Below are 24,199 nucleotides of genomic sequence, written 5' to 3' on the forward strand. Positions count from 1 at the left end.
CAATAGTAGTGTAGACACCTAACAATCCCGAAATACTTCCTTCCTGCTCTAGAAAAGCACATTATTCTAAAGGTGTATAAATATCATAACCACCGATTTTTATAACATACCAATATTTTTACTCATTACCTCTTTCCCAAATTTTGCAAATAGTGCAAAACAAGAATACTTTTCAGGGTCTTCAGGACTTTTTTTCAGGCTCCTTGGACTTACACCCTGTCAAAGGAAATAAAGTCACACGAATAGAATAACAGCACTTTAATGAAATGTACCACACGACTATCTCCTGATACCTTAAGAATAACAACGACAGTTTATCATGGTACTGTCTAACAAAATACATGATAAAATAAAAACTGAACAGATTTATGCATTTCAACTTTCCCCATCACTTCCCACTATGGAACAATAGCAATTCACTCAGGGATTTATAATAAAAAGTCTGCTTATGGCATATCCTAATATAGCTGCAACTTCATATATCAATTCAAAAATCGTATTTCCCCTTAAAAGCTTACCTCAAAGTATTTCATTTTCTTGGCATTTCTAATTGCAATAGAAAGCAGTTTATAGAAACCACTAATAAGTGGTAATCGTGTTGACTGCAAAATTAGCTCATACCCAAATGAATACACCCAGGGCTCAAAAAATTGAACATGTTTTTCTGGGAGGACGTCTCTGTGAAGGCAAAATGCACATTAAGAGATTTGTTTCATCTTCAACATCACTCAGATACACAGAAAGAATATAGAAGATACGTCAAATAATGACCGACCTCATTCATTATCATATTACTTTAACTCCCCCCAAAATGTTTTTAAGAGACTACCATCACCCTCCGTTGCTAGCTACTAGTAAAACATTGTATCCCACAGAGGAAAAATATTTGTCCTCAACTAGTAATCAGTTACGAACTGAGAAAGTAATAACTGTTGAAATTGATCTAATGATGTTTACTAATACCTTAATGATTTTTAGATACCTACAGATCTACCACACATCAACTAACAAAGACAAAGCAATTAATTTTTGAGGAAAAACTACTTAATCCTTCGAATAATATAGTACAACATACCTGCAGAATTCCACTAGGTTAATGAAAGCTGTAAAATCTTTGGGCTTAGAAGGATGCAAATTTGCAGCTGGATCTGATGTTGGAATCACCCACATATTGCTAGCTTCATTTTCATCCTGAAAAAAAATTTTATCAGAGAAAAATGAAATGAAACAAACAAAAAGAGGCTATTTTGATCCCAGAACCCTAGAAAGAAAGCAACTGGCTTTAACTTTCCCTTAGGAAATGCTTCCTTGTTGTTTCCTACCATCACCCTACCCAATCTCTCATTCTCACATCATTGCTCCTCTCAGTCCATGTCACTGAATGATACTTAACTATTAACAGATAAACAGAGTAAAAGGTGTAAATACAAGGCAAGAGAGTGGGCTGAGAAGTCACCTAACAGGTCTTCCCCTCTAGCCCCTTCACATTATTCCCTTTGCTATCCAACTAATAATTTGCGTGTTCTGTTTTCTAGTTCCATATCTATGGGACTACAAAATAGTTAATTTTATGCATTTATTACTTATTAATATGGTCACCCACACAGAAGCCAAAACTTTAAAAGACAGCAATCACCTGATCTGAGAGAGCAAACACATTTCAATTTTGCCTCATAGTTTACATTTGTTCAGAATGTGATAGTTTAAGACTGAGACAAGCAGGTTGCCTGGAAAAACAGTGAAAATTGAAAAAAAAAGGACTCACCTTTTCCCCAATATTCTGTTTTTCCACATTAAGATCCAATTTCTTGACAATCTTCAGAACAGATTTTATAAGTTCATCATATAGCAAACGATTCAGAGACTGAAGTGGCGAATTTACAATTAGAAATGTTTCATCGAATTGAGAATCCTTTGAAATGAATTTAAAAATGGCATGAGCGCTTTGTTTTACATATATTTATGACATAAGTCTTTTGATTATAAAAAAAAAGCTTTTAAATTCTGAGAATGGGACTCTGGTGGGCTGCAGAAGAATCCTGGCAGGGTTTAAAATCTCAGTCATTAGAGAAGCAGCGTGGCTCAGTGGAAAGAGCACAAGCTTTGGAGTCAAAGGTCATGGGTTCAAACCCCGGCTCCGCCAATTGTCAGCTGTGTGACTTTGGGCAAGTCACCTAACTTCTCTTTGCCTCACTTTCCTCCTCTGTAAAATGGGGATTAAGATTGTGAGCTCCCCGAGGGACAACCTGATCACCTTGTAACCTCCCTAGTGCTTAGAACTGTGCTTTGCACATAGTAAGCGCTTAATAAATGCCATTATTATTTACTCAGCCAGACTAGTTCTCATCCGGAATGATGAAGCTTTAATCATATTAATGTCTGTCTCCCCCTCTAGACTGTAAGCTCGTTGCGGGCAGGGAACATGTCTGCTAATTCTGTTGTATTGTGTGTCCCCCAAGCGTTTAGTACAGTGCTCTGCACATAAATGCTCTATAAATACAATTGATTGATTGATTAGCTGAACACTGTGCTGAACTCAAAACAAGCCTCCAGCCTAACTTCGACCTTGGAATACCCTAGCCGCTACGCTGAGTCCTCCTACTGACTGGGGAATGGGGCCTGGGCAAGGGAGACATTACCCCAAAATTATCACCATTGGCTTTGTCCTGACCAATTTCACCCCACAAGCTAGGGACTCATGACTTGGTCTCCAAAACCCTACCTAAGCGACTCCCGGCCCCATGCTCTATCCACTAAGCCACGCTGACTCCCACAGGCCTGGGAGTCGGAAGGACCTAACTTCTTAACCACGCTCTGCCACTTGTCTGCTGTGTGATCTTGGGCACAACACTTCACTTCTCTGTGCCCCAGTTACCTCATCTGTAAAATAGGGATTAAAGCTGTGATCTCCATGGGGGACATGGACTGTGTCCAATCTGATTACCTCTATCTACCCCAGCACTAGTTGAGTGCCTGAAAGGGCAAGCTCTTTAACTAATACCATATATAAAATCTATAATTTACTTTAAAGTCTGTCTCACCCTCTAGACTGCAAGATCCTTGTGGGCAGGGAACCTCTCTACCAACTCTATTATACTGTACTCTCCCAAGCACTTAGTATAGTGCTCTGAATACAATAAACGCTCAGGAAATATGACTGATAGATGGTTGATCTCTCCACCCTACTCTCCCACTCTTTTTTGCATCGCCTGTGCATTTGGATTCATATCTCTTAAATACTCTGACACTCATCCCACCTCCTCCCCAACAGCACATATGTACATATCCTTATACTCAGTTGCTTCCCTTATATGTAATTTATTTTAATGCCTGTCTCCCCACCACTAGATAGTAAGTTCCTTATGGGCAAGGATCATGTCTACACCAACTCTATTGTATTCTTTCAAGTGCTTAGTACACTTTTCAGCATCCAGTAAGAGCTTAAAAAATACCAATGATAATGGACACTCACATGACAAAAATAACAAAATCCACAATTTCAATTCCACTGTAATACGACAGAATCAGAATTTAGGCTAAAACAGGATTAAAGGCATGGAACAGCAGGTACAAACTATGGAATAAAGGTAGATACAGGAAGTGGAGGAATATGGGAACCAATGGGAACGATAGTACAGACATAGATTAATGCCAACACCATTTTAATATTTTATATAAATCAAACCAAACTACCAAGAGTTACCCCACAAATCCAAGATTTTGCAATTCAAATGAAAGTGCATCATCAGGACAAATTTCAATTGTGAGATTTTTTTTTTTTTACCTTCATCTCGTCACAGTTTAGTAGACTTCTAAAAAGATCCAAATAATCTTTATACGTAGGTACTTTCCACTTCCCCACTCTGACTTCACCAAATGCAGAATTGTCATCTGACTCAGAAGCATCTCTCCCAAACGCCTCCTGGACAAAAGCATAAATCCATCAGCAACCATTGTTAACAAAACTGCAAATACAAGGCACTAAAATCACAGCCTTGTTACAGTCTTCAACAACACAAACATTAAATTGCAGAATTTACCAAATTCCGGGTAACTTCTTTCTCTCACAGAAAGTACAAACAAATAGGAAATTACTTTGGGGTCAAAAAGTTTAGAAGGCATCATGAACTTTCAGACCAAAATTAACACTGTATAGCACAAGAGAGCCTGGCTCTACAGACTGCAAAGTGGATCACAAAGGAATCACAAAGTGGGAAATATGATTCATTCAACCTCACCCCACCCTCAGCTCCACAGCATTTATGTCCCTATCTTCAAACTCTGCCATTTCCCCTATATGTAATTTATGTTAATGTCGGTCTCCCCATCTAGGCTCCTGTTGGACAGGAATCACGTCCAACATACTACATTGCATTGTATTCTTCCAAATGCCTAATACAAAGCTCTACACATAGTAAGCACTCCATAAATAACCTGAATCTTTCATTAGAAATGGTCATTCAAATCTTTCAGAATACAGAAGATGCAGCTATAGCTGCATGAAAGCAGATGATGCTAGTTGGTATTTTTTTTATTCCTCAAGACCTTTTCTACAGGTCAGTATGCCTCTTTTAGTTTTTATAATCATGAGACTACATTAATTCTGAATTAATGAGATGCATCTTGGTTAAGAAATCCTTAGAACTTAGCTAATAATTTCATTTTGAACAAAATGAAATGGAAAATTTTCCTCTCACCTGTAATGCCATCAGAACACAGAATTAAACAGTGGAAATGTACAACTATGTCAATTTAATTAGCAAAATATTTTCATAAACATGAAACTCTATTTTGCCAAAATAGAATGGAAAAAGACTGGGGAATGTTTTAGCCTAAATGATACACCTAAAGAAAACCTTCACATATTTGCACTATCAGAATCCATTCTAATCACATTTTATTACCTGCTATCCAAAAAAATCTTAGCAACAACCTTGGTGCAGCCTATGGCTAAATAGATATGAAATGTTATTTACCTTTAGGAAGGGGACTGGCTTGGAACAGACTCTAATCAATCCTTGGTGCACTGAAAACAGAATTTTTTAAACAAGTTAAAGAGGATGTTTTAACATATACGGTCAATTTGTGAAAATAACAGCCTCAGCAACTTTTGGGAGAAGGTTGACGCTCACAAAACCTTTCAAGGAAGTAATGACTGACCCACCCCCTTCCCCCACAGACTAGCAATATTAGCAGAACTTTTCCATTCACTGTCCAAGAGGCTGATGCGAAGCAAAGGTCTCTAGCATCTCCCACATGGGGTGACCAGCCTGCCTGAGCCTGGGACAGGCACTGACATTCTTCCTTCTCTTAGGCATCCCCTTGTTTGGTCTGTTTCTGCATGCCAAAGGATCACCTCTCTCTCCTTCTTAATAGGACTGACTCTCTCTCCCTCTGGGTGGGTTTCCTCTTTCTTACACACTCATTCCAGCCCAAGCCCCCCTCCTCTACCTAGGCGACAGCAGTGGCTCTATCAAGGGACACTGATGAAATCACTACTGCAATCTGCAATGGAAGCTCCTCACCCTAACCTCAATACACCCAGCCCTACAGATATACACTAGCAACTCCAATAGACTCAGTCTCCGGATCTACAAGGGGCTTTGGTACCATCAATCGTCATCATCAATCGTATTTATTGAGCGCTTACTGTGTGCAGAGCACTGTACTAAGCGCTTGGGAAGTACAAGTTGGCAACATATAGAGACAGTCCCTACCCAACAGTGGGCTCACAGTCTAAAAGGGGGAGACAGAGAACAAAACCAAACATACTAACAAAAAGAATAGATATGTACAAGTAAAATAAATAAATAAATAGAGTAATAAATACGTACAAGCATATATACATATATATGGTATGAGCAGCTCTTAGAAAACAAATGCTTATGATTCATAATATTTTGTACTTGTAGAGCAGTTTTATTTTTCCAAGGTGCTTCTACAACACTGATCACATTTTACCCTCATAACACCCCTGTGAAGAAGGAAAAGGCAGTTATTATCCCCATTTTACGGAAAAGTGCGATGCAGAGGATTTAAGTGACTTGCCCAAGGACACACCATACCAAAAGTTAGAAGCAGAGCTGGGGCTAGAAGCCACTTCTCCTTATTTCCAATCCGGAGCTCTTTCCATTTAGGCCTTGCTGCCAACCAGTAAATTTCTTATCTTTTAAAAATTCGGAACAGAAAAACTTCCAACTCACCCACAGTGCTGATAAAGCTCCAAAGAACTGGTCCTTTTCCTGCCAGAGCTAAAAAAATTTTCACTATGGCCTTACAGCAGGCTGACTGCATTTTAATGCTGTACTGTGGGAAACTGTCTATTTGCACCACGAGTAGGCGTTCCAGAACTGGAGTATACACTTCAGGAACCTAAAGTACAGAAAGGATATAACTGATGTCAAAGGAAGGGGAAGTTCACCACCAAGAAACACAGTTCGGATTCTTAGAGGGGACTCAAGACAACGAGCAGGCAAGGAAGAAAATAGGAAATGGCAAAATTAAAAAACTTCTCCTGGTTCATTTTGTCTACTTATGGCTTGAATAAAAATTGGATGAAACATTTTCATCAGTGAACTTTGGGAAAATGTAGCATTTTAATAGCTAAATTCAACTGAAACAGCATGACGTTTTCTGTTTTGGGGACCCCAGATTTAGGTTATATTACTCTTTATAATGACACAGAAACGTTACATAGTTTTTATGTTGAAGATTTTATGTATCTGCTTCTCTCAGCAAATTGGCTTTCCATTTCAAAACCAATGCATCAATGGAGGGGCAGTGAGAGTGAATTTTAAAAATCAAATTCTAAAAGCAATATTGTTACAAGTGTCAGATCATTTACACTGCAGCAATCACAATTAATGGCCACAGCTAAAATACTTTAATACGTACTCAGTCTTTTCGACTTCCTTTACCTTATCAAGGTGAAGTAAGACACTTGCAATAGACTGGAGGAAACTTGGAAGCTGAAACAGATGGTCATCTATAGTTTCTGCCTCCGTGAGAAACATTTGTTTGCAGCGCTGAATGAGCTCAATGTACATAATATCCACATCATTCGGATTGATAACTTTACAAGGCTTTAATGAGAAACAAAAACACAAACACCTCAGTCTTTAGTAATTTCATAACGACGGAATATGCAAAACTGATTAAAGCCATCTAATATTGCTAAATTTCCTTTTTACCCTAGAACCTACGCTAAAAATAAAATTGGACTCCCAACTGCTGCTATGAAAACGCTCTTTCCAGAAATCGAACAAATCTAAAGGACTGTATTATAATATTTAAAATTCTCTTCAGCCAAAAACACTTTCAACACATTTGATAAAATATAGCTTAAGGACAACTATCTTTCATTACTGCACCCAATTCTCCAATCATTCCAGGCACTTCAAGTGGTTCTGGTCTGAACAGTTTTTCTGGTCAACATAACATTCATTATGAATAATAATAATGGTATTTGTTAAGTGCTTACTATGTGCAAAGCACTGTTCTAAGTGCTGGGGGGATACAAAGTGATCAGGTTGTCCCACGTGGGGCTCACAGTCTTCACCCCATTTTCCAGATGAGGGAACTGAGGCCCAGAGAAGTTAAGTGACTTGCCCAAAGTCACACAGCTGACAATTGGCAGAGGTGGGATTTGAACCCATGACCTCTGACTCCCAGTTAACAAGCAGATTCAGGGAATTGTGTTGGACAAGTGTTGTGAAGTTAAGCGCATACTGGTGATATTCGTATGTTTACCATACTTTTGCTCCTTTCAGCCCCAGGAATAACTTAACACATCTTTCAAAATATGGGAGGATTGACCTTATATTTTATACTGGAACTTAAGACAATATAAACTAGTGAATTTGTACACTTTCAAAGTGTTCAGAAAATTAAGGAAAAAAATGTAAATGAGGCAAAGACGAAAAACAAAACACCTACCGCTGCAAAAAGCCCATATCCACGAATAGCAATGGACAACTCCTTGTTGCTTGAGTCCATTTTTCTGATGATTTCATAGAACTGTTCCATGAAGTACTGTAGCTTGCTCTTGTGCAATTCTACATCCTTAGCCACCATTAGAGAAATCTGCAATTACATACTGTATCAATAAAAATTTAAACAGAGTAATCACTACAAGTAAAATGCAAATTTGTGCATTTTTTTTTTTTAAGTTTCATTTGGGTTCTATTGTTCAGAAGGATCATAAAAAACCAAATACCTGGGAAGAGGGTAAATAAGTAATCATTTAAAAGATACTGGTGTTGTGAACGTTAACACTTCTGCCCCAAGAATCTATTACCTTAAAATCAAGGGTTATTTTCCAATTCCACCAGTTCATTCTTGAGTACTCAGCCGTAATAGTAGCAATTATGGTATTTTAAAAGCTCTTACTGGGTGCACAGCACTGTACTAAGCACTCAAAAAGAGTACCCAGATGGGAATTAGACCTAGATCCTGACAGTAAATAATGATTGATAATGGTGATGAAAAAGGATGGTCTTCCTCTCAAAATGAATGAGGAAAGCAAAACTTTTCTGATGCAAAAACTAGGGGAAATAACCCTGTTGATACGTAGTAACAGTTGAAAACTGGGTTTCTCAGCCAAATAGTAAAAGAAAGCAAGAATTTCACTTTTCTATCGCATTTGTGGAATTACACTTTTCTACTGCATTTGCTGAGCACTTAGTATGTGCCAGGCAATGTACTAAACACTGGTGTAGATATAAGCTAATCAGGTTGGACATAGTCCATTTCCCACATGGGGATCACGGTCTTAATCCCCTTTTACAGATGAGGTAACTGAGGCACAGGGAAGTTCAGTGATTTGCCCAAGGTGGCACAGCAGAGCCAGGATTAGAACCCAGGTCCTCTAACTCTTAGGTCCGTGCTCTTTCCAATCAATCAGGTGGTATCACTTGAGCACTTATTATTTGCAGAGCACTGTACTAAATGCTTGGGAAAGTACCATACAGCAGAATTAGTAGGCATTTTCCCTGCCCACTACAAGTTTACAGTCTGGAGGGGGAGACAGAAACTAATATGAATAAATAAATAACTTAAGTAATTTATACGTAATAAATAAGTAAATACTAGGTCACGCTGCTTCTCACTTCCTTGGGGTTACTGGAGGCTGAGAGCAGAAAAGGCATAACACGGCACTGAACTTGAAAAGAGCAAAAGCAGAAGATGTAGGGATGTTAGAGAGAATTATTATCACTGATCAAATTTTACACTGGTCTCCACCCAAAAGCTTCTGTTTGGAGTATCTTGGTAATACCAGGAGTGAAATGCAGGTTTGTGAATTGAGACTGAGGTAAATTGAGGAATTGTAGGAAGAGCAACAGGGAAAGAAAGGATGAACTAATCTGTGAGTTTATAAAAGCTGAACTTGTAGTACCTGTTTAAGAAAGGAATCTAGGGCTGAATGCGCAGCTTTCTTCAGTTCCCCATTTGTGTGGCCACACCACTTACACATTACTTCAAACAAGTAAACGTGGCTGTCTAGAAGGTAGGTGCCAAACTGAGAAGCATGAACAGTAAACAAGTGCAAACCGGCTGCAATTGGAAAAAAAAAAGCTTAAAAATGAACAAGAACAATCGAGGAAGTAGAAAATAACCTGACAAAAATGCAGGTTCTAAAATTGTCAATAGCCCACTCTGAAGGTTTTGGTACCTATGAAATTATTTCTCAAATGAAACCACTTATACAAAGAGAATTTAATTAAGCAGAATAAAACCAAGCCAACTAGTTTTATTTCCATAAATAATTAGTGAAGCATCAGACTGTAATAATAATAGTATTTGTTAAACACTTAATACATGACAAGCACTGTACTGAACACTGGGATAGATACAAGATAATCAGGTCAGAAACAGTCCTTGTTTGACATGGTGCTCACGATTCAAACAGGAAGGAGAACAGGTATTTTATCCCCATTTTACAGATGAGAAAACTGAGGCACAGGGAAGCAATATGGCTTAGCCAAGGTCGCCGAGTAGGCAGGTGGCAGAGCTGGGTTCCGAACCCAGGTCCTGACTCCCAGACTTGTGATCCCACATGATCCCCAAACCTCTCTGCCTTAAGGCGAGCCCAGAAGAATTGAGATGCCAAATTCAGCTGAAAGATGCAGTAAGAAAGCTGAGGAATTAAGGAGCAAAACTGTGGTTCAGTTATGCACAGCTATTTTACAGCCTTGGGGTCCCCAGCAAGACTGAGCGATGGAAACAGCGTATCTGTATACAGCACAAATTCTTCAGCTAACGTGCTTTTTTTTCTTTTGTTTTGACAAAGATTGTAAAAAGGATATTTATATTTACCAAAAATGTGGACCTTACCTAAAGGCACAGCATATCTCTTCAGATCAACCTGTTTAAGGAAAAGATTCACTATAAATGCCCATACTTTGAGCAGGATTATAAGAGTATGCCTATGTGCTACAAATCCTACCTGGGGACTAATGGCCTTCACCGCGAAATCAAAAATCTCCTTTGAAGTTTGGGGGTCTGCCAAAACAAAAAAAAAATGAAGAGATTTTCTTTCTGGACAGGCCAAATCTGAGCGCCCAAATCAATCAATCAATCAATCGTATTTATTGAGCGCTTACTGTGTGCAGAGCACTGTACTAAGCGCTTGGGAAGTACAAGTTGGCAACATTTAGAGACAGTCCCTACCCAACAGTGGGCTCACAGTCTAAAAGACAAGAGTATAATTTTTGAGTGAACATGCTATGTCTTTCATACACATATTTTGAAACACCGACCTACTCTCTGTAGCTCAATTATCATTCATTCATTCAATCAAATTTACTGAGTGCTTACTGTGTGCAGAGTACTGCACTAAGCACTTAGGAAGTACAAGTCAGCAACATATAGAGACGGTCCTTACCCAACAACAGGCTCACAGTCTAGGAGGGGGAGACAGACAACAAAACAAAATCACCACCACCAGTGGTATTGAGCGCTTCCTACATGCAGAGCACTGTATTAAGTGCTTGGGAGAGGACAATATAACAATTAGCAGACAAGTTCCTTGTCCATAACAAGATTGCAGTGTAGTTTTAATCTCATCTATCCCACTGCAGAGTCCTTGCCCACATTCTTCCTAAGCTTGCAACTCTTTCCCTCTTCCTATCCACCAGACCACCACACTTCCCACTTACAAAATCCTCCTAAAAATCACATCTCCACCATGAGGCTTTCTTTAAGCCCTCAGATCCCCTGTGCATTGCCTATGGACTTGGCTCTGTACTGCCTAAAACACTTTGACAGTCACCCCAGCTCCACAGTACTTTTATAAATATCCTTAGATTCTATTTGCCCATCTGCAATTCAGTTTAATGTCAGTCTCCCCCTGTAGACTGTAAATCTCCTGGTGAGTATTCATTCATTCAATCATATGTACTGAGCGCTTACTATGTGCAAAGTACTGCACTAAGCGCTTGGGAGAGTACACTATAACAGACACATTCCTGCCCACAATGAGCTCACAGTCTACAGGGGGAGACAGACATTAAAATAAATACATAAATTATAGATATATACAGATTTATACATGTATGGAGATAGGAGGGAGGATGAATGAAGGAGCAAGTAAGAGCGGTGCAGAAGGGAGCAGTAGAAGAGGAGAGGAAGGCTTAGTCAGGGACGGCTTATTGGAGGAGATGTGCCTTCAATAAGGTTTTGAAGTTGGGGAGAGCAATTATCTGTCTGATATGAGAAGGCAGGGCATTCCAGGCCAGAGGTAGGAGGCGGGTGAGAGGTCAGCGGCAAGACAGACGAGATCAAGGTAAAGTGAGAAGGTGAGCATTAGAGGAAGGAAGTGTGCGGGCTGGGTAGTAGTGAGAATAGCGAGGTGATATTCAATTTGTCACCAAATCCTGTTGACTTTACCTTCATGACACCACTAAAATCTACCCTTTCCTCTCAACCCAACCTACTGCTACAGTGACCCGCCTTGAGTACTGCATCATCTTCCTCGCCGACCTCCCTAAAAAGATGTGTTCAGTCCACATCTCCCCACTCCTCAAAAACCTCCAGTGGTTGCCCATCCACCTCGGCATCCAACAGAAACTCCTTACCATTGGCTTTAAAACATTCAATCAGGTCACCCCAGCCTATCTTATCTCACTGATTTCCTATTACGACCAAGCCAGCACACTTCGCTCTTCTAACACAAATCTACTCATCAGTCTCACCACTGGCCCCTTGCCTATGTCCTCCCTGTGGCCTGCAACTCCCTCCCACTTCATATATGACAGCACCCCACAGCACCTGTATATATGTATATATGTTAGTACATATTTATTACTCTATTTATTTATTTTACTTGTACATATCTATTCTATTTTGTAGTATGTTTGGTTTTGTCTCCCCCTTTTAGACTGTGAGCCCACTGTTGGATAGGGACTGTCTCTATATGTTGCCAATTTGTACTTCCCAAGTGCTTAGTACAGTGCTCTGCACACAGTAAGCGCTCAATAAATACTATTGATGATGATATGACAGGCCACTACTCTGCCTGCAAAGCCTTATTAAAATCACATCACCCAGATGCCTTCCCAACTAAACCCTCAACTCCTCTATTCCCTCCCCCGTCAGCATCGCCTGAGCTGTACCCATTGAGCACTAGTCACCTCAACCTCTGCCCCACAGCACTTAGGTACATATCCGTAATTTACTATAGAGTCGTTCTCCCCCCTAGACTGTTAAATTCCCTGTGGGCAGGAAATGTGTCTACCAACTCAGTCATATTCTCCAGAGCCCTTAGTACAGTGCTCTGCAAACAGTAAGTGCTCAATAAATACCAATGATGGACTGATTCATCAATCTATAACTGCCCTTCATATTAAATGAAGACGCTACTGATGGAAGGATTTCATCCACAAATGTGAACGCCAGTCAAGGTCTCTTCCCTGATGAACAGACAAAAACAGAGGCCCCTACCTCCATCAGCATAAGCATGTCATCCCTTCCTGGGGTTGGCCACATCAAACCAACAGAGGCCACCCACTTGAAATTTAAGTTAAGGCACAAAGAGATGGACATGTACTTAAATTATTTTTGTAATAATTACATTGGAGTACAAATCAAAGACTTTTTTACTGGGATACCCTACATTCAGAGAAGAATAAAACAATACCTTCATCCATAGATTTAGTGAAGTTACACATAAGAGAAGACAATCCCTTCAGGCAGCCTGCTACCAATGGTAGTTTGGGTTCTCTTGTTGACGATGTCATCTGAAAGCAAGGGTTGGAGAGCATAAAACTGAAAATATACAAAGAAAGCAGGGATACGCACTCCAATTTTTAAACTCTGTACATCACATTCCTCTCTTACCTGCATTTTGAGCTCACCCAAGTAGGCCCGGAAAAGTTTTTCAGAGTTACCCAGCATTTCACTTGGGTGTACTTCCCCCAGGACTCCTAGAAGCTCATATATCTTTTCTAAGACTGAAAAAAAAAGTTCTGAAGTTGTTGTAAGATTCTTTTTAATAAACTCAAATACCTAATGTGAAAGTGGAAATGAGCTGAGGACCTCAAATCCAGTATTTATCTTAGAAGTCAATCCATAATGAATTATAAAAACAAATTAGTAGAAATAAGTGAAAGAGGGGAGAACTGAGAGTTCAGAGCCAGGAAAGATTTATATTTCTAACACCTCTTATGAGAATTCATAAAAGCATTCAATATAATTACTGTAAAAAAAAAAAAAAGCCAGTTCACCTGTGTCTGGTATTTTTGTTTTCAAAGCAAGTTCTTCATAGAATTTATTAAAGATTCCCCCAACTTTGAATTCTTCCATCACTCTAGAGCTTCGCAGAGTTTGAAGTAACTGCAAATATATGAAATTGTTATCTCTCAGATATTACAAGCAGGTGGGAGACTAACAATTTGATTCAGTGCTACTGTGACAATTTGATTCAGTGCTACTGTTGCAAAATAGGAGAAAACTAATAGAACATGAAAGAATTGCTGGGGCAGGAACTTTGTAAGGTACCAGGGTGTCCCAGGAGGAACTGATAGAAAAGTGAACACATTACTTTCATAGCTTTCGTAAATGTGAGTAGACCCTTTATTATATTACTTGCTCTCACTACCCTCCCAATCTTATTAGTACAGTGCTAAGTGCTTAGTACAGTGCTCTGCACACAGTAAGCGCTCAATAAATACGATTGAATGTTATCACCCTCACAAATAAAAGGCAATTGGTAGCTGCTTCACTTAACCTAACAACCCACATTCTTACTTCCACAGAACTAGAAAGTAAGTCAGGAAGAAACATTACTTCACTTTACCTTAATCAGAAGCTCCAAGGCTGGGATTTTACATTTTGCCGCTCTGTCTTTTGAATAAACACTGATACAAACGCTCTAGGGTTAGAAGGCATATAAATCCCATCAACAAGTTGAAAGAACCAAGGTTTAATGACAGATTCAATTACAACACGATTGCATTTTTAATAGCTAATATTACTATTTCTTTTTATTTTGCCTTATTAATAATACTGTGGTTACTATGTGCACAAGCTCTATACTGACCATTGTTAGATACAAGAAAACCACTTCAAACTCAGCCCCTAATCCCATATGGGGCTTTAGCAGCTCGATATTAAAATCCCTTTTTTCAGACCTGTATGATATCAAGACTAAAGAACAACACTCCCTTCTATCTCACCTTGCTATTCTCCTAAAACAATCCAGCCTGCACACTTTGCTCTTCTAATGATAAACTTCTCAATGTACCTGGATCTTATCTATCTCACCAATGTCCTCCCACACACATCTTCCCTCCCCATATCTGACAATTACTATCCCCCACTTCAAAGTCTTATTGAAGACACATCATCAATCATATTTATTGAGTGCTTACTATGTGCAGAGCACTGTATTAAGCGCTTAATATCCTCCAAGAGGCCTTCCCTAAGCCCTCCTTTCTTCTTCTCCTCCCACTCCCTTCCACATCACCCTGATTTACTCCCTTCATTCATCCCCTCTCCCAGCCCCACAGCACTTATGTATACATCTGTAATTTATTTACATTAATGTCTGTCTCCCCCTCTAGACTGTGAGCTTATTGTGGGGAGGGAATGTGTCTGTTATATTGTACTCTCCCAAGCGCTTAGTACAGTGCTCTGCACACAGTAAGTGCTCAATAAAAGCGATTGACTTTTAAAAGCGTTTTGTTTTGCAACCACTGCAAAGTTACAGATTATATTCGAGGTTTTTTCAATATCAACAGTACAAAGAAACCTATTAAACGCAGTATTTTCACTTTGTTCCCATTACAAAATGTGAAAGTGAGCAAAGTGTCTAAATGGAAAAATAAAGGCTGGAGAAAACAAATGATATAGTTCACCTTCTTAAAAAAACAGTGCAACAAAACAACGGAAAAAATAAAATAGGTGGCTTTATCAGTGTATTTTTTTCTCACCCACCTTAATATCACAGGAATAGGGCTCAATCCTCTGGCCAATTTTTTCCAAGAAAATGCACAGAAATTTTAAGGCTTCTTCTCTGCAGTCACGAAACTGGGATTAAAAAAAAAAACAGCTGCGCCTTAAAAAAAAATCCAAAAATCTGCCATCTAAAGTTTATAGAACTACTACAGGACGATAATAAGAAAATGAATATTTTCAACTTACTTCTTCAATGTCAAGAGATTTGCGAATGAACACAAGTAATCCAAATTCTTTGGAAAAGATTAAGGAAGTATGTAAGGCTGTAGGAGAACAAATAAAAGGTTAAGAGGGAGTCACAGCAACTTATTATTAGGGCACAAGCTGTGGAATCATTTCACGTTTACTCTATGGCACCAATCTAGAAAACATGCTGTCATGACTGCAAGCATGGAAAGAAAGAAGGCAGAAAGATAAATTCATGTCAGAGCGCTACACTCTGGCCTGGATCAAGGGGTGGGTTGGTCCGGGGAAAAGTGAATTAGGTCTGGTCTGAGATAGGGTTTTCCCAGTTTAAAACCTTGCACAGATTGGAAATTCCCAACAAAAAATACACCAGCCCTTACAATGCAGGATTCCCACACTGGTGGCTTGTGAATCTGGTCCAGGGCTGAGCTAGTCACACACTGTTGGGGAAGAGTAGATCCGATTAAGTTCAGTAGGACGTGGCGGGGTTGGCTGATAGTTAACAAAATAAATACGATTGAATGAATGAATGAAGATATCCATTTGTTTTGTTGTCTGTATACATATACATATACACGTCGCCGATTTGGACTTCCCAAGCGCTTAGTACAGTGCTCTGCACACAGTAAGCACTCAATAAATACGACAATGAATGAATGAAGATATCCATTTGTTTTGTTGTCTGTCTCCCCATTCTAGACTGTGAGCCCGTTGTTGGGTAGGGGCCCAATCTATATCAATCAATCAATCATATTTATTGAGCGCTTACTGTGTGCAGAGCACTGTACTAAGCGCTTGGGAAGTCCAAGTTGGCAACATCTAGAGACAGTCCCTACCCAACAGTGGGCTCACAGTCTAGAAGGCGGAGACAGAGAACAAAACCAAACCCACGAACAAAATAAAATAAAATAAATGGAATAGACATGTACAAGTAAAATAAATAAATAAAGAGAACAATGAATATGTACAAACATATACACATATATACAAACATATATACGTCGCCGATTTGGACTTCCCAAGCACTTAGTACAGTGCTCTGCACACAGTAAGCACTCAATAAATACGACAATGAATGAATGAAGATATCCATTTGTTTTGTTGTCTGTCTCCCCATTCTAGACTGTGAGCCCGTTGTTGGGTAGGGGCCCAATCTATATCAATCAATCAATCATATTTATTGAGCGCTTACTGTGTGCAGAGCACTGTACTAAGCGCTTGGGAAGTACAAGTCGGCAACACAGAGAGACAGTCCCTACCCAACAGCGGGCTCACAGTCTAGAAGGGGGAGACGGAGAACAAAACATATTAGTCCTAGACTGTGAGCCCACTGTTGGGTAGGGACTGTCTCTCTATGTTGCCAACTTGGCCTTCCCAAGCGCTTAGTACAGTGCTCTGCACACAGTAAGCGCTCAGTAAATCCGATTGAATGAGTGAATGAGGATGGGAGAGAAGGGAGGGCACCTGGCACAGGGAGAGACAGGGGCAAGAGGTGCCCAGAGACAGTGTCCCAGGGGAGACTTTTAATCAATCAATCAATCGTACGTATTGAGCGCTTACTGTGTGCAGAGCAGTGTACTAAGCGCTTGGGAAGTCCAAGTCTGCAACACAGAGAGGCAGTCCCTACCCAACAGTGGGCTCAGAGTCTAGAAGGGGGAGACAGACAACAAAACCAAACATATTAGTCCTTCTAGACTGTGAGCCCACTGTTGGGTAGGGACTTCGCTTCTCTGGGCCTCAGTTACCTCCTCTGTAAAATGGGTATTAATCATCATCATCACCATCATCAATCGTATTTATTGAGCGCTTACTATGTGCAGAGCACTGTACTAAGCGTTTGGGAAGTACAAACTGGCAACATAGAGAGACAGTCCCTACCGAACAGTGGGCTCACAGTCTAAAAGGGGGAGACGGAGAACAAAACCAAACATACTAACAAAATAAAATAAATAGAATAGATACGTACAAGTAAAATAAATAAATAAATAGGGTAAGAAATATGTACAAACATATATACAGGTGCTGTGGGGAAGGAAAGGAGGTAAGATGGGAGGGATGGAGAGGGGGACGATGGAGTCAGGGGTCGTGGGTTCGAATCCCAGCTCCGCCGCTTGTCAGCTGGGTGACTTTGGGCAAGTCACTTCCCTGGGCCTCAGTTCCCTCATCTGGAAAATGGGGATGAATCAATCAATCAATCAATCAATCATATTTATTGAGGGCTTACTGTGTGCAGAGCACTGTACTAAGCGCTTGGGAAGTACAAGTTGGCAACATATAGAGACAGTCCCTACTCAACGGTGGGCTCACGGTCTAAAAGGGGGAGACAGAGAACAAAACCAAACATACCAGCAAAATAAAATAAATAGAATAGATATGTACAAGTAAAATAGAGTAATAAATATGTACAAACATATCTACATATATACAGGTGCTGTGGGGAAGGGATGGAGAGGGGGACGAGGGGGAGAGGAAGGGGCTCAGTCTGGGAAGGCCTCCTGGAGGAGGTGAGCTCTCAGCAGGGCCTTGAAGGGAGGAAGAGAGCGAGCTTGGCGGATGGGCAGAGGGAGCAGGGCATTCCAGGCCCGGGGGTCGATGGCGGGACAGGCGAGAACGAGGTACGGTGAGGACTTCACTGGGCCTCAGTTACCTCCTCTGTAAAATGGGTATTAATCAATCAATCAATCGTATTGATTGAGCGCTTACTGCGTCTCTCTATGTTGCCAACTTGTGCTTCCCAAGCGCTTAGTCCAGTGCTCTGCACGCAGTAAGCGCTCAATCAATACGATTGATTGTACTTCCCAAGCGCTTTGTACTTCCCAAGCGCTTGTACTTCCCAAGCGCTTAGTACAGTGCTCTGCACATAGTAAGCGCTCAATAAATACGATTGATTGATTGATTGATTGATTGATTGATGGGGGGGAGGAGGGGAGATGGTCGGTTCCCTCCCCGTCCGCCAGGGGGCGCCCGCCCCGAAGGCCGGGCCGCGCCGGACCCACCCTGCGCCGCGGGGCTGGCGCTCAGTACGCAGTCCTGGCCCAGCCCGCGGATGAGCTGGTAGCCGGCTACTGCCGAGACGCCGGGCTCCTCGCCCGCCAGGAGCTGCTGCAGCTTCAGCAGGGAGCCCTGCGGGCCGCCCACCCAGTCGGCCATGGTGCCGCCCGCAAAGTGGGGGGGGGGGGGGGAGGGAGGAGTCACGTGGAGCGCGCGCCCGACGGCCCGGCGGAAGGGGCGGGGGGGGGGGGCGCCGTGATGGAGCGCCTCGGGACAAACCATTCACCTTCAACGGGCGGGGGGGTGATAATAATAATACTAATAATGATGATGATGGCATTTATGAAGAGCTTACTATGTGCAAAGCGCTGTTCTAAGCGCTGGGGAGGTTACAAGGTGATCAGGTTGCCCCACGGGGGGCTCACAGTCTTCATCCCCATTTTCCAGATGAGGGGACTGAGGCCCAGTGAAGGGACTTGCCCAAAGTCACCCAGCTGACAAGGGGCGGAGCCGGGATTCGAACCCCTGACCTCTGACTCCAAAGCCCGGGCTCTTTCCGCTGAGCCCCGCTGCTTCATCATATTATTATGGTGATGATAATTATATTAATAATATGCTTCTTCATCATCATATTATGATGATGATGATGATAATAATGGCATTTGTTAAGCGCTTACTATGTGCAAAGCGCTGTTCTAAGCGCTGGGGAGGTTACAAGGTGATCAGCTTGTCCCACCAGGGGCTCACAGTCTCCATCCCCATTTTCCAGATGAGGGGACTGAGGCCCAGTGAAGTGACTTGCCCAAAGTCACCCAGCTGACAAGGGGCGGAGCCGGGATTCGAACCCCTGACCTCTGACTCCAAAGCCCGGGCTCTTTCCGCTGAGCCACGCTGCTTCATTATCACATTATTATAAAGATAATAATAATAATTATAATAATGGCATTTATTAAGTGCTTACTATGTGCAAAGCGCTGTTCTAAGCGCTGGGGAGGTTACAAGGTGATCAGCTTGTCCCACCAGGGGCTCACAGTCTCCATCCCCATTTTCCAGATGAGGGGACTGAGGCCCAGTGAAGGGACTTGCCCAAAGTCACCCAGCTGACAAGGGGCGGAGCCGGGATTCGAACCCCTGACCTCTGACTCCAAAGCCCGGGCTCTTTCCGCTGAGCCACGCTGCTTCATCATCATATTATTATAATGATAATAATAATTATTATAATAATGGCATTTATTAAGTGCTTACTATGTGCAAAGCACTGTTCTAAGCGCTGGGGAGGTTAGAAGGTGATCAGCTTGTCCCACCAGGGGCTCACAGTCTCCATCCCCATTTTCCAGATGAGGGGACTGAGGCCCAGAGAGGTGAAGCGACTTGCCCAAAGTCACCCAGCTGACAAGGGGTGGAGAGGGATTTGAACCCCTGACCTCTGACTCCAAAGCCCGGGCTCTTTCCGCTGAGCCACGCTGCTTCATCATCATATTATTATAATGATAATAATAATTATTATAATAATGGCATTTATTAAGTGCTTACTATGTGCAAAGCACTGTTCTAAGCGCTGGGGAGGTTACAAGGTGATCAGCTTGTCCCACCAGGGGCTCACAGTCTCCATCCCCATTTTCCAGATGAGGGGACTGAGGCCCAGAGAGGTGAAGCGACTTGCCCAAAGTCACCCAGCTGACAAGGGGTGGAGAGGGATTTGAACCCCTGACCTCTGACTCCAAAGCCCGGGCTCTTTCCGCTGAGCCACGCTGCTTCATCATCATATTATTATAATGATAATAATAATTATTATAATAATGGCATTTATTAAGTGCTTACTATGTGCAAAGCGCTGTTCTAAGCGCTGGGGAGGTTACAAGGTGATCAGGTTGTCCCACCAGGGGCTCACAGTCTCCATCCCCATTTTCCAGATGAGGGGACTGAGGCCCAGAGAGGTGAAGCGACTTGCCCAAAGTCACCCAGCTGACAAGTGGAGGAGAGGGATTCGAACCCCTGACCTCTGACTCCAAAGCCCGGGCTCTTTCCGCTGAGCACCGCTGCTTCATCATCTTATTATGGTGATGATAATATTAATAATATGCTTCTTCATCACATTATTATGATGATAATAATAATAATAATGGTATTTCTTAAGCGCTTACTGTGTGCAAAGCGCTGTCCTAAGCGCTGGGGAGGTTACAAGGTGATCAGGTTGTCCCACGTAGGGCTCACAGTCTCCATCCCCATTTTCCAGATGAGGGGACTGAGGCCCAGGGAAGTGACTTGCCCAAAGTCACCCAGCTGACAAGGGGCGGAGCCGGGATTCGAACCCCTGACCTCTGACTCCAAAGCCCGGGCTCTTTCCGCTGAGCCCCGCTGCTTCATCATATTATGATGATGATGATAATAATGGTATTTGTTAAGCGCTTACTATGTGCAAAGTGCTGTTCTAAGCGCTGGGGAGGTTATAAGGTGATCAGCTTGTCCCACCAGGGGCTCACAGTCTCCATCCCCATTTTCCAGATGAGGGGACTGAGGCCCAGTGAAGGGACTTGCCCAAAGTCACCCAGCTGACAAGGGGCAGAGTTAGGATTCGAACCCCTGACCTCTGACTCCAAAGCCTGGGCTCTTTCCGCTGAGCCACGCTGCTTCATCATATTATGATGATGATGATTATAATAATAATAATAATAATGGTATTTGTTAAGTGCTTACTATGTGCAAAGCGCTGTCCTAAGCGCTGGGGAGGTTACAAGGTGATCAGGCTGTCCCACGGGGGCCTCACAGTCTTCATCCCCATTTTCCAGATGAGGGAACTGAGGCCCAGTGAAGTGACTTGCCCAAAGTCACACAGCTGACAAGCGGCGGAGCCGGGACTTGAACCCCTGACCTCTGACTCCAAAGCCCGGGCTCTTTCCGCTGAGCCACGCTGCTTCATCATATTATTATGGTGATGATAATAATAATATTAATAATATGCTTCATCATATTATTATTATGATAATGATAATAATAATAATGGCGTTTATTAAGCACTTACTATGTGCAAAGCGCTGTCCTAATTGCTGGGGAGGTTACAAGGTGATCAGGTTGTCCCACGTAGGGCTCACAGTCTCCATCCCCATTTCCCAGATGAGGGAACTGAGGCCCAGGGAAGTGACTTGCCCAAAGTCACCCAGCTGACAAGGGGCAGAGCCGGGATTCGAACCCCTGACCTCTGACTCCAAAGCCTGGGCTCTTTCCGCTGAGCCACGCTGCTTCATCATATTATTATGATGATAATAATGGCATTTATTAAGCGCTTATTATGTGCAAAGCGCTGTTCTAAGTGCTGGGGAGGTTACAAGGTTGTCCCACGTAGGGCTCACAGTCTCCATCCCCATTTTCCAGATGAGGGGACTGAGGCCCAGAAAGGTGAAGTGACTTGCCCAAAGTCACCCAGCTGACAAGGGGCGGAGCTGGGATTCGAACCCCTGACCTCTGACTCCAAAGCCCGGGCTCTTTCCGCTGAGCCACGCCGCTTCATCATATTATCATTATGATGATAATAATATTAATAATATGCTTCTTCATCATCATATTATTATTATGATGATGATAATAATGGCATTTATTAAGCGCTTACTATGTGCAAAGCGCTGTCCTAAGCGCTGGGGAGGTTGCAAGGTGATCAGCTTGTCCCACCAGGGGCTCACAGTCTCCATCCCCATTTTCCAGATGAGGGGACTGAGGCCCAGAGAGGTGAAGCGACTTGCCCAAAGTCACCCAGCTGACAAGGGGCGGAGCTGGGATTCGAACCCATGACCTCTGACTCCAAAGCCCGGGCTCTTTCCGCTGAGCACCGCTGCTTCATCATATTATTATTATGATAATAATAATGGTATTTGTTAAGCGCTTACCATGTGCAAAGCGCTGTCCTAAGCGTTGGGGAGGTTACAAGGTGACCAGGTTGTCCCACGGGGGGCTCACAGTCTTCATCCCCATTTTCCAGATGAGGGGACTGAGGCCCAGTGAAGTGACTTGCCCAAAGTCACCCAGCTGACAAGGGGTGGAGCCGGGACTTGAACCCCTGACCTCTGACTCCAAAGCCTGGGCTCTTTCCGCTGAGCCACGCTGCTTCATCATATTATTATGGTGATGATAATAATAATATTAATAATATGCTTCATCATATTATTATTATGATAATGATAATAATAATAATGGCATTTATTAAGCGCTTACTATGTGCAAAGCGCTGTCCTAAGCGCTGGGGAGGTTGCAAGGTGATCAGCTTGTCCCACGTGGGGCTCACAGTCTTCATCCCCATTTTCCAGATGAGGGGACTGAGGCCCAGAGAGGTGAAGTGACTTGCCCAAAGTCACCCAGCTGACAAGGGGCGGAGCCGGGATTTGAACCCCTGACCTCTGACCCCAAAGCCCGGGCTCTTTCCGCTGAGCCACGCTGCTTCATCATATTATGATGATGATAATAATAATAATATTGATAATAATAATAATGGCATTTGTTAAGTGCTTACTATGTGCAAAGCGCTGTCCTAAGCGCTGGGGAGGTTACAAGGTGATCAGCTTGTCCCACATGGCTCTCTTCCTCCCTTCAAGGCCCTGCTGAGAGCTCACCTCCTCCAGGAGGCCTTCCCAGACTGAGCCCCTTCCTTCCTCTCCCCCTCGTCCCCCTCTCCATCCCTTCCCCACAGCACCTGTATATATGTATATATGCTTGTACATATTTATTACCCTATTTATTTATTTATTTTACTTGTACATATCTATTCATTTTATGTTGTTAGTATGTTTGGTTTTGTTCTCTGTCTCCCCCTTCTAGACTGTGAGCCCACTGTTGGGTAGGGACTGTTTCTATATGTTGCCAATTTGTACTTCCCAAGCGCTTAGTCCAGTGCTCTGCACACAGTAAGCGCTCAATAAATACGATTGATGATGATGATTCTTCCTCCCTTCAAGGCCTTGCTGAGAGCTCACCTCCTCCAGGAGGCCTTCCCAGACTGAGCCCCTTCCTTCCTCTCCCCCTCGTCCCCCCTCCATCCCTTCCCCACAGCACCTGTATATATGTAGATATGTTTGTACGTATTTATTACTCTATTTATTTATTTATTTATATTACTTGTACATATCTATTCTATTTATTTTATTTTGTTAGTATGTTTGGTTTTGTTCTCTGTCTCCCCCTTTTAGACTGTGAGCCCGCTGTTGGGTAGGGACTGTCTCTCTATGTTGCCAACTTGTACTTCCCAAGCGCTTAGTCCAGTGCTCTGCACACAGTAATTGCTCAATAAATAATAGTAAAGAATAGTAAATAGTAATAGTAATAGTAGAGAATAGTAAAGAATAGTAGAGAAGCAGCGTGGCTCAGTGGAAAAAGCCCGGGCTTTGGAGTCAGAGGTCATGGGTTCAAATCCCGGCTCCGCCGTTTGTCAGCTGGGTGACTTTGGGCAAGTCACTTCACTTCTCTGGGCCTCAGTTCCCTCATCTGTAAAATGGGGATGAAGACTGTGAGCCCCCTGTGGGACAACCTGATCACCTTGTAATCTCCCCAGCGCTTAGAACAGTGCTTTGCACATAGTAAGCGC

General features: G+C 42.4%; 1 protein-coding gene across 1 annotated transcript in view; it reads right to left on the minus strand.

The window, feature by feature from the left end:
* Window positions 1–18,789, minus strand: part of PRKDC (protein kinase, DNA-activated, catalytic subunit) — a 123,168-nt gene extending 104,379 nt beyond the window's left edge. The window contains exons 1-19 of the mRNA XM_038766499.1: window positions 18,636–18,789; window positions 15,640–15,716; window positions 15,433–15,525; window positions 14,294–14,368; window positions 13,722–13,830; window positions 13,336–13,448; window positions 13,136–13,235; window positions 10,445–10,500; window positions 10,333–10,363; window positions 9,395–9,552; window positions 7,936–8,082; window positions 6,918–7,082; window positions 6,204–6,372; window positions 4,977–5,026; window positions 3,785–3,922; window positions 1,766–1,912; window positions 1,076–1,191; window positions 519–678; window positions 130–216 (exon numbers count right to left, since the gene is read on the minus strand). Coding sequence (XP_038622427.1) covers window positions 130–216; window positions 519–678; window positions 1,076–1,191; window positions 1,766–1,912; window positions 3,785–3,922; window positions 4,977–5,026; window positions 6,204–6,372; window positions 6,918–7,082; window positions 7,936–8,082; window positions 9,395–9,552; window positions 10,333–10,363; window positions 10,445–10,500; window positions 13,136–13,235; window positions 13,336–13,448; window positions 13,722–13,830; window positions 14,294–14,368; window positions 15,433–15,525; window positions 15,640–15,716; window positions 18,636–18,789 — 2,145 coding nt within the window. The remainder of the gene's footprint in view (window positions 1–129; window positions 217–518; window positions 679–1,075; window positions 1,192–1,765; window positions 1,913–3,784; window positions 3,923–4,976; window positions 5,027–6,203; window positions 6,373–6,917; window positions 7,083–7,935; window positions 8,083–9,394; window positions 9,553–10,332; window positions 10,364–10,444; window positions 10,501–13,135; window positions 13,236–13,335; window positions 13,449–13,721; window positions 13,831–14,293; window positions 14,369–15,432; window positions 15,526–15,639; window positions 15,717–18,635) is intronic.
* Window positions 18,790–24,199: the final 5,410 nt, after the last annotated feature.

This window comes from Tachyglossus aculeatus, chromosome 25 (genome assembly GCF_015852505.1).
Source record: "Tachyglossus aculeatus isolate mTacAcu1 chromosome 25, mTacAcu1.pri, whole genome shotgun sequence".
NCBI lineage: Eukaryota > Metazoa > Chordata > Mammalia > Monotremata > Tachyglossidae > Tachyglossus > Tachyglossus aculeatus.